Consider the following 10,943-nt stretch of genomic DNA (forward strand, 5'->3'; position numbering starts at 1 on the left):
GAGGTGGGAGTGGGTGGGTGAGCACCCTCTTAGAGGAGAAGGGGAGGGGGCTCGTGGAAGGGGGACCAGGAAGGGGGATAATTGAAATGTAAGTAAATAATTAATAAAATATATTTAGGTAGGTGGCAATTACACTGTAATTAACTTTCACTATGGAGACAAAACTACAAACTCAGACAGGGTACATGTACTTGGAGCCAATCTGTCCCCACAAAGCACCATTTACAGCCACAATGTCACCATCATTTCAGCCCTAGTCTTGTCTTCTGAGCCATCCTCATCTGTTTCTGGCTTTTCATCCCGTGTGTAAGAATTTACAAGTCCTTCGAGGGAGGCCCTCCACACATGTGTGCTAGCTTCCAGTCAGACTGTGTTCAGGACAAGTGGCACTCCTTTCCAGGACTGCGTTCACTTCTTTGGCTGGCCAATAGAAACATACGTTCCAAATTCTTAGTCATATGTAGATAAGATAGGCCTTAAAAATTCATATAATTAGATAAACTGAGGTATATATGCTGTTAGGAGTCTGCTTATAGATATTTTTTGTTAATTTTTTTTTGAGAATTTCACGTGTGGGTACTGTATTTCCACTCCTTCCTCTCCACACTCCAGCTCCCTCAGTGTCTACCCTTACCCACTTCAAGTTCATGACCTCTTCTCCACTACTGTTACTTATAAACATTGGCACACACACAGAGACACACACACCTTGCTGAGTTTTCAAAAAAGGATTTTTAGTTTTTAATTGTGTATACTTTTGTGGCAGTAGACACACGTGAGGGCAGGTGCACACAGAATCCAGATCCCCTGGAGCAGCAGGCACAGGTGGTTGTGAGGCACCCAAAAGGGGGAGCTGGGAAACGAACTGGGGTCCTCTTCGAGTGCATTCTTAGCATGGAGATCTCTCCAGCCACCTCCCCCGCTTTTTTGTGACTATGAAACATGGTTTATTGTTCTAAACAAAAACATTTCCTCTGGGTCCCATCTCAAGGGGAACTTCTAGGTAATTGAACTGTTGTCTTTAGGAAAACATTTCCTCCGTGTGCACAGCTGCAGCCAAGGTGATGCTGTGGCCTGTGGGTTCTCTGGCCATCGGCACGTGTTCCTAGAGAGCCAGCCCTTTCTCAGATGTGGCATATCCAAGGCTGCCATTCCCACGGCCGTTGCTTAGGAGTTGTCCATGCCCGTTGTCATTTCCACTTCAGGACTTCCTCCCACTCCTCGGCTGACTCAGGGTTCTTGGGAATTGGTGGAAATATGGATTGCATCTTACTTCGAAAGTCCTTCATCTGGAAGCAAAAAACAAAACAAAACAAAACAAAATATCAAATGTCAGGAAGAGGGAGGGTGAAGCCCCATCAGGCAGCATCTTCGCTGAGTGGAGACACCCCACCTTTCAGGAGCACAGAGCAAAATGACAGGCCAAGGACGTTGAGGACTGCATTCAGCGCCATAATACAACACCTGTTCTTTCCAGTGGGAATCCACCAACTAAGTAACAGACAATGTTGCTTTTGGTCTAGAAGGCAACATGTCTAAATCAACAGACCCCCAGGCTGTGTATCAGAAGAATGTATAGCGGTTTTCATTTATAAAGATACAGTAGGCAGTAAAATGTCTGTCCATCTAAACACATGATTAAACTCAGGCCATTCAAAGTCAGAATTTTTAGAGCTGGAGGGACAGTAGAGAGAAAAAACTGATGCCAGACATTCTAGCATTTTCTTATGAGCCAGTGTGGAAAACCTACACTGAGAATTTGTCAGTGAAAGGCGATTTGAGCCCGAGTCAAGGAGGGGACAAGGAAGTCACACACGTAGTGCTAAGCTGCGTGGAGGGAATGGCTGACGTGGGAGAGGGTTCCTAAGTGTACCCTCAGCCCGTCCTTCTGTGTGTATGTGATGAGTTTTCAGTAGCAGGACAATGGTACAGGCTGAGCCCATCACACGTTCCACTGGTCGCAGGTGCTGAGCAGGTACCTCAAGCGGCCAGGACTCTCCAGCAACACATCATTTCTGGAAGGGGCTATTGGAGACACAGGCACTTTTGTTTTGTTTTTGTTGCTGATATGTATTTGCTTAAATGGAGGCTAAGTCTTTACCCTGTCGCCAGACTCAGGGTTTACATCTTTTTCAAGATATTTGTAAATTCTACACTAGTTCCCAGTCTCCAAATCATACATTTGGTGACAGGACTTCAGAAGTGTCAGATAGACCTCTGCTCAAAACCCAGCCCCTGTCCTGATTCCTCTCTTGCCAGTACCTATACATGTAGGAGAGCTGGAAGGAAACAGGGAAGCGTGCACACAAAGCCCCCGATGCATGGTAGTACTCAGTCTGGGAAGGCCATGACCACTGGAGCGCTATCCAGACGTGTGTGCTGTATTCCAGGCGCTAAGCTCTCATGGATGTAAACACCACCGCATGTTTACTAAAAGCATGGCTTTAGAGTTACATGCCATTTGGTGTGACCATTCTCACCATTTTATGGAATCTGTAGGTAAGCTGTCTGGATCTTCTACACCCACTTGCTAATCTTTGCATAGCTAGGCAACCACTTCTACCATCTCAGTACCACTGTATTTCCCGGTCTCTTTCTTGTGTTAGGCAAATATGATAGCCCCTGCTTACAGAAACCTGCCAGTCAGACACTGATCTTGAATATAAACATGGGCACTGTCTCTCCCTAGCGCTTTGTCTGGGCTGTACTATGATGAGCCTCCATGAGAGATTCTCCACTAGCAGTAGTACCTGGAGAGGGACTAGAACTGGGAGGAGTTTCCTTTGTGGTCACAGTGGCTGTGACTACTGTTTGCAATTGGTGGCAGGCAGGGGTAACTCAGAGGCTGACTATCCAGTATTCACATAGAGAGCCTTGTCCAACACGCCATTCACAACCTATTGTATCTATATCTATATCTGCATAGGTGTTTGGAGTTGAAATCCAATGCTTCCCTGGCCACACTTTGCAGTCTGCTGTCCCTTTTGTCTTTCTGGCTCCTGTCTTTTACAGTTTCTGTTCTGTTGGACTGTCTAGCATAAGTAGGGGCACAATTGTTTTCCATGGTCTCGCATCAGTGATAGCCTGGTCATCTGCTAGGAACAGAAGACTAGAAAGTACCCTGGGAGGTGGGAGGCAGGGTGGCTTCTCTTTTCACCTGATTGTCTGCCTTCCAATCCTCAAGTACTGTATTACTATTTGTTCCTGAGATCATACATGAGTCATTAGGAGGAACCACAACTGACAAACAGCCAGTAGTAGTCAGGGAATAGGCTCAGATGTGGGACACTCAGGACAGGGCCCTATGCCCTCACACTGTGGAGACAGAAAACCAGAGTCCACAATTAGGCAATAAACAGGTTCTCAAGCTGCTTCAAACATGGGGCTCCATAGGGTTCCAAGCTTGAATCATATCTATATTGAATATGTATCTACATCGAATATGTATCAGTGAAGGTCATGCAAAGGTCAATGGGTTATTCCTGTTTAAAGATGCCCTTGAAAGAAAGATTTAAAGGTCGAGTATATTCCATCTGGAGATAAATATACTGAGCATGGTTCACAGCTATTGCATGGAACTTTTCCCCTGCCCTAGAAGCTGATGAGTGCTCATTCTGGTCACAGTACCCCAAAGCATCTCCTTCATGCAGCTGGGTCTTCCCTTGTTCATTTGATGAGAGAGTACATTTCCATGCTATGGGTTGCAGGGTCACCCTTCTAAGCAGGGCCTCTGTGTGCAGCTCCAGGCTGTTTCTTGGAGACCTTGGTGTGTGTGTGTGTGTGTGTGTGTGTGCGCGCTCTGTGCAAGGATTAAGGTGGAAAGGTATTCCCTGGAGTAGAGTCTACCGCTCCTGGAACCTTGTCCTGAATTCCTGCTGCTCTCATGTGCAAGTACTCTGTTGTAATGTTACAGTGCCACAGGCAACTGGGAAAGTATTACAAGTAATCTGTCGGACATTCAGGGAGCTAGGTCTAACTGCTACTTAGATGTTAGAATAGAACCGAGTTTATGCCTCTAATAAAGCTCATTAACCTCCCAGTAGCTTCCTCAGGGCTGGGTAGCCAGTATGCCAGGGGTGAGACCAGCCAGTGGCGTGGCTTAGAGAGCCTGTTCCAGGTGCTGGCATATTTATCATCCTTCCCTCAATATTGAGTGAGGCAAGTGCTACCCCCTTCTATAGTCAGATGTGTGCAGGGTAGTCATCCCAGCTGGTGAAGCAGGTCTGACTGCATGGTTGTATCTGCGCTCTGCACTGCGTACATGGGTGTTGCCCCACACTACCATGGCATGTCTGGGCTGTGGAAGAAGAAACTGAAAAACCATTTTGTCTGATAAGATTATGTATTGAAAAACTGCTTAAATTATTCAGATTATCTCTAATCGCATAAATCTTTACAGAATCAACTCTAATAGGCAGTTGTTGGCAGTAAAAGCTGTTTATTATTATTATTATTATTATTATTATTATTATTATTGACAGGCTCATTCAGCTTCTGTTTGCACATTGTGGGTTCAGGAGCATCTGCCCTTATTATAGGCTCTACTAAGAGAGAAACCCAGAGATGCCTATGGTAAAGGGGCTAGGGGGTGATTTAAGAATCTGGTAGTCGGACTTCTGTATAAAGCCCCCATGATACTGACAGCAGTTGCAAAGCACAGCAAGTTTGTGAACGTGCTTTCTGAGTGGCTACAGTGCCTGTGTCAGGTACCAAAGCACTGGGCTGTTAATCTTTACAATGCTACATGGCAGAGATGATGGCCACCACCCAACACAGGAGAAACCAGAGTTGGGGGGGGGGGTAACTTGCTAAGTGACTGGCTGCCTACTTATACCCAGGACTCTCCCATGCCACTCTGGTTCTGTGAACTACAATGACAAAGTGCCCCTAAGCCTTTCGAAAACGGTTTAAAACCAGAACAGGCACACATTACTCGTTGTGTTCACCAATGGTCAGGCTCATCTGTTTCTGTAGGTGAGGATTGGACTTCACGTCCTTGAAGTTGGACATCCACATGACTGTGGGTGGACAGAACAAACAGGTCACACCAGGTATTCAGTGGCAGACACTTGACTCTCTAGGCCAGTCTCTGGGGGAAATCTTGGGACCTGTAGCCTTGGCAGTGCCTCAGGGACAAAGCAAGCAGAAGTGCCATGAGGTCATGGAGGGGAGCTTCCCAAGAGATCACCTTCACTCCGTGATCCTGCAGGAGTGAAAAGTACATTGTCAAGGCACGGAGTTGGAGGATGCTTTTGTGTGTGTGTGTGTGTGTGTGTGTGTGTAAGTGCATGAGTGTATACATGCATGTGGGTGGAGGCCAGAGGCCAATCTCAGGTGTTGTTCAAGAGCTGTCCACCTTGGTTTTTGAGGCAGGGTCTTTGGCCAGGACCTGAGGATTGCTGGGTACAACAGGTGAATTGCCAGGGAGCCCCAGAGATCTGCTTGTCTCTTCCCAGTGCTCGAGATTCTGGGAACTGAACACAGGTCTTCATGCTTATACTGTAAAGCACTTCCTGGTATCAACTCTCCCTTCCCCACCCACCACTGAGATTATTTTTATCACAGCACAACCCAGTCTATGCTGGCTGAATCAGGAAGAGAGCTACTGACATAACGTATCTCTGGGGCCCATCACTAAGACATCAGTTTGCCTGACAGAAGGCTAAAGAAAAGCTGGAGACTGGATGAGAGGACACAGACACCAAGCTCCCCAAGATGTGAACATTCCATCTCTTGGTCCCTTTACATCACCACCTCCTGGGGATTCAGAACATTTCTCCAGCTTTTCAGTGAAAGCCAATGAAGGCAGTCTCACAATATATCATAAAAAAAATTTGTGTGCTTATTTTTACTTTTAAATGCAGGAGTTACTTTCTAAAATGGCACGTGAGTAGACATACATGTAAGCCACCCAGATGGACTAGAACAGGTACACATACTAATGGAACTTAAAGGTTTCCTCAATGTCATACCAACAGGCAAAAATCAGTACTTCTAACACCAAGAACACTTTTAATGCCAGCACCCAGAAACTGTGAAAAAGTCACCCAGACATTGATGCTACTTAACAGGTGACCTAAACATGAGACACCACCTAGCTTTCAGAACCCCCAGTTCACCCCACACTTGGGCATGTACTGCATCTTCTGTCTTCAGTATCTTTAAAAAGGTGACTTAAAACTTGATATCTTTCTGGATTTTCCAAATAGTCTCTGCGCTCTTTACCATCTGGGCCTCCTCGGTCGGGCTCAGCTTTACCTTTATAATATCAGATATGCCATTCTCTCCCAGGATACAAGGCACACTGAGGAACACTTCTTCTTTGATTCCGTAGAGACCTTTAATTTTGGTGGAAACTGGATGCGTTTTCCTGAGATTCTTCAGAATACTCTCTGTAATATCAGTTACAGACAGGCCAATGGCCCAGGAAGTATAACCTTTCATTTTGATAATGTTATAGGCACTGGCAATGACTTCTTTGTGAACATCACCCCATTGCTCAGGGTCTTTCTTTGTTCCTATAGCTGAATTCAGCTCTCTCAGTGGCACACCAGCGATGTTCACACCACTCCATACAGGGACACTTGAGTCTCCATGCTCTCCAAGGACCCACCCGTGACAGCTTTCAGAGTGGATCCCAAGCCTCTGCCCAAGCATGTAACGGAAACGAGCTGTGTCTAGGTTACAGCCACTTCCAATAATACGGTTTTTGGGAAACCCACTCAATTTCCAAGTTACATAAGTTAAGATATCCACTGGATTGGAAACAATAATAATTTTGCAGCGAGGGCTATGCTTGATAATTTTGGCAACCAGTGCCTTAAAGATGGTTACGTTTCGCTGGACTAAATTTAGGCGTGTCTCATCTTTCTCTTGGCGTGCACCCGCTGTGATAATCACTACCTCAGAGTTGGCAGTGACATGGAAATCCTTGCTGCAAACAATGTTGGGCATTTTCATGAAGACACTACCATGCTGGAGATCCATTGTCTCACCCTTCATTTTTTCTTCATTATTATCAACAAGGGCAAGCTCATCAGTCAAGCCTTTTGCTATGATGCCAATGGCACAGGCCATGCCGACTGATCCTGTTCCTACAATGGAGACCTTGTTGTGGAGAACGGGCTCTTCGGAGCTGATGTGCTGGATAAGTTTACCCTTCACAGTCGCCATGGTGGATGTAGGGGTGAGGCTACACCGGGCCAGGTTGGGAGGGACACACAGTACCTGACTGGGCCATAGAGCTATGCCGAAGCCCTTGAAATCTACACTGGCTGTACCCACACTTCTGCTAGCTCTCAAGATGCTTCTAGCCCAGGCCATGGCTGCGCACTCAGGTGGAGGAAGTGAACAGGGTGAGGAAGGCAGTTGAGGCCAGAATGGCCGTTGCCAGGCAGCACAGACGCAGCCTTTCCTCCCACTGCGGCTGCGCAATCCTCCAACAGTGCTGCGCATGGGCTCAGTGCGCAGCTGGGTCTTCTTGCTCCTATAAACTGTACATAGGCCTGCACTATGGCTCTATAAAGGACTTCCGCCTCCAGCAAGGACATACTGGAGTTTGTTTTTACAAATCCATATTCTTTGCTATTGATATATAAAGCCTAATCCAGAACCCTGGAATTATTTGTTTTTTGTTCTTAGTGGACATAGCAAGAAGATTGTTTTTGGCAACTCCAGATGAAAATGAGGCTAAAACCTTGAACCACAACAAGGGTGGGTGTACTGTCTGCCAAGAGGCAGGTTAGCTGGAGAAATGGGCCCCTGGTTCAGTGCATCAAGCAGAAGCATCCTTTAGGAAGGATTTTTATCTGTATCCTACCCATGGTGCACACCTGGAAAAGGCCGCAGGACGGAGGGGCAATCTGGTTTACATAGGAAGAGCACTCCCTTCTTTCTCCTGCTAAAGGAAAGCTTGTGGTTGCTTCCAAATTAAACAGCAAAAAACAGCTCAGTGGTGAAGAGCGCCTAGTGCCCCTGTGGAGGACCCAGGCTGGTATCTCAGGACCCACATCAGGTGGCTCACAACTCTGTCTTTAGTTCCAACTTGAGAGACATCGAATGTGCTCTAGCCTCTGTGGGCAAAGAGTCCACATGGTAACATAAATTCCACGGTCTTACACACATATTCACACAGACAAAATTTAAAAAACCTACAAAAATCAAAACAATAATCTTTCCCTAAGCCCTCCAAGTTCTTAAGGAACAAGATGGCCCTGTAGCCCTCTATAAAATGAAGGTATCTTTGAAATGACTTTTTAACGTTTAGCCAATGTATAAATTAGATTATTACTGAAGTAGTGAACTAAAGTTACCTCTTATCTCGTCTGTGATTTCTGGATAGTACTGTGAACTAATTTCAAGTTCTGAGAAGATGTAAACATTGTATTTTTATGAAAACCCTAATAAACTACAAAGGCCCCAGTACATATGATGGCATTTTCTCCCCACTAATCAATTCTGCCCACGTGATGAGCACTTGGAGCACTTCTCTTGGGAAGGCAGTGGTATGCTCTTCCAATGGAGAAGTCCAGGTAGCTCTTTTATTGTTTGTAATTTTTCAATTTTAGGATGTTGAGCCCTGGCAGAAAAAAGTACTTTGTAGAATTAAAGAGTAACTCTTTTCTCCCACTGCTGGACTGCAGCCCAGGAAAGCAGAGCCCAGCAGAGAAGCTTAGAGACTGTTAGTAGAACTTCGCCTTGTGATTTGCTAATGGTGTTCCATGTTTCCAAGCCAGGAAGGCTTCCTGGAGGAGACAGCCACCATGGCACACTAACGGTTAAATTCTCTCCACACTGACAATCAGATTTATGGCTGCAAGCTGTCAAAACCCAAAATTTAAAAGGAAAAAACAGTCTCCCCACCCCAAACCTTCATTGAATGGTGTCCAGCTTTTAAGAGGGACCTTGTAAAATGGCTCACAATGGTCACTGATTGCCCTTACTTCTTTGTTCTACTTCTGACTTGAACCTGACCACTGTCCCCACCTGCTTTCTGTAATGATTCTCCTGACCAGTCAAGCTGTTTTCCAGGATGAGTGCTCTTGAGTGTGAGATTCAAGGACATAAAGACTCTTTGCTGGACGGCTTCTACCCACAGTCATGTTCTTACTAGAGATTGAGCCTCTTCAGAAATGCAATCTCTAAGGCAGCCGCCTCTTCAGTCTTTCCCCTCAGTCACAACTGAATCAATTTGGAGAGGGAAAAAGGACACTGTAAAATAAAGAACACCGCAAACAAAGTAGCTTTTTATTTACAATAAGTCTCATGCTAAGAAGGCAAGCATGGACACAGGGAGATGTTCATGGCCCTGAGCAGATGGAGGACTACTCAAGGATGCACACAGACAGAGGAGGCCAGATAGCGCCTACTGGCCTTCCATCTTAGGTGACTCGTTACTCCTTTCAAGTGGAGACCTAATTCAAAGTATCTATTAAAATGCAATGTAATATTACAGTTAAGACAGGATGATACCTTCATGCCTTATGGTTATATCTCTTAGGAGAGAGAAGTCAGGAATCAGGACCAGCAGCATGTATCCAGACAGTCGACAGTTGCACCACACCTTGGTCTTCAGTCACTCCACCTGGACTCTCCCAGGCAGCTCTGGTGTCTTTGTTTTCAATTTCTTCAGAGTCCAGTCAACACTGTCCTACTGAAGAGCTGTCTCAGCCCTCCAAGCTGAGCTAGGTTTTAAAACCCCGTGTCAGTGCTGCACTTTGTAGCCCATTACATGATGTGTTACAAACACAACAGATATGCCAGAGAGAACTCACCGTATTTATCAGCACACTCCAGTCCTCTAGAACAGATCTGGGCACAGGGACAGGGATTCAGTAAGTACTTATGGAGGAGAAGGGTCAGTAAGTTACTCCAGACCTGAGATTGTCAGGGGAGAAGCAAACAGGGTGGGAAGGCTTTGCCCTTTAGGGGCTACTTGGAAGGCTGATGAAGCAATTAAAAGAAAAGAAAAAAAGCTACAAAAGTACTAAGGGCATCTTAACTACTTTTCCTAGTTAGGCCTTTCTCAAACTCCTGCCACATTCAACCTACAACAGCAGCAACACACACACACCATACATACTACACCCACAGCCCTGGACACACAACAGAACAAATACTCGGTGGCAGGGAGAATGTTTTAATCCCTCAAAATTATTTAAAATTTGAGAAATCGTGACAACAGCCAGCAGAGGAAATCCTCAAGGCAGAACACAGGGCTGCTAAGGGGCGGGGCCAGGGTCCTGGCTGACTGGAGTGGCCACAGCTCTCCATGGAGGGCACTCTCTGCAGAAAGCAATCAAGAAGCTTTATTTGCAGTTTGAAATCCATAACATGAAAACTTTAGTTTTTTTTTTTTTTTAATTAAGTCAAAAATCTAACTATGTTGTTCACCGACTAACGTGATCCTCAAGTGAGAGTCTTTACAAATAGTAGAGCCCAAAAGTATTTCTCTCTGTCAGGGTCAGGCCTTCTAAGTAGAACACAAGCATAGATAGAGAATCTCCCCAGAAAGCACTCAGACCTCCCACCCCCATCTTTCCCTCCCTCTCTGTTAAAGAATTAAACACTGAAAAACAGAACTGGCCCGCTCCTCTGATAAATTCTCCAAATCACATTTTTTTTGCATCATATTCATAATTGTTGATTTAGAGTGAAAAAGCAACTTAGACTAACCACTAAGAAAGAAAAGGACTTTAAATTAGTAATACAAGTTTGAATTACATAATTATTTTATGTTCCTGTGTACCCAGGGCCATGGAAACTTTTCTTGTGTGGAAAAGCTAAGAAGCCTGAAGCTGCAGTAGGGCCCATGAGCAGGGCAGGTTCATGGGTTAGAAGAGACAACAGGAAAGGAGACAAAACCCTGGGCTTTTGATTTCAACTGGGAGATGATGCAATGAAGGCATTTCCTAATTGGGATAGATTAAGGAGAGATCACAAGA

General features: G+C 45.4%; 1 protein-coding gene across 1 annotated transcript in view; it reads right to left on the reverse strand.

The window, feature by feature from the left end:
- Window positions 1–713: 713 nt before the first annotated feature.
- Tmem242 (transmembrane protein 242) overlaps window positions 714–10,943 on the reverse strand; it is a 30,001-nt gene continuing 19,771 nt past the window's right edge. Inside the window, exons 4-5 of the mRNA XM_031351605.1 lie at window positions 6,259–7,518; window positions 714–1,289 (exon numbers count right to left, since the gene is read on the reverse strand). Coding sequence (XP_031207465.1) covers window positions 1,191–1,289; window positions 6,259–7,518 — 1,359 coding nt within the window. The 3' untranslated portion in view covers window positions 714–1,190. The remainder of the gene's footprint in view (window positions 1,290–6,258; window positions 7,519–10,943) is intronic.

Source organism: Mastomys coucha, unplaced genomic scaffold (genome assembly GCF_008632895.1).
Source record: "Mastomys coucha isolate ucsf_1 unplaced genomic scaffold, UCSF_Mcou_1 pScaffold5, whole genome shotgun sequence".
NCBI lineage: Eukaryota > Metazoa > Chordata > Mammalia > Rodentia > Muridae > Mastomys > Mastomys coucha.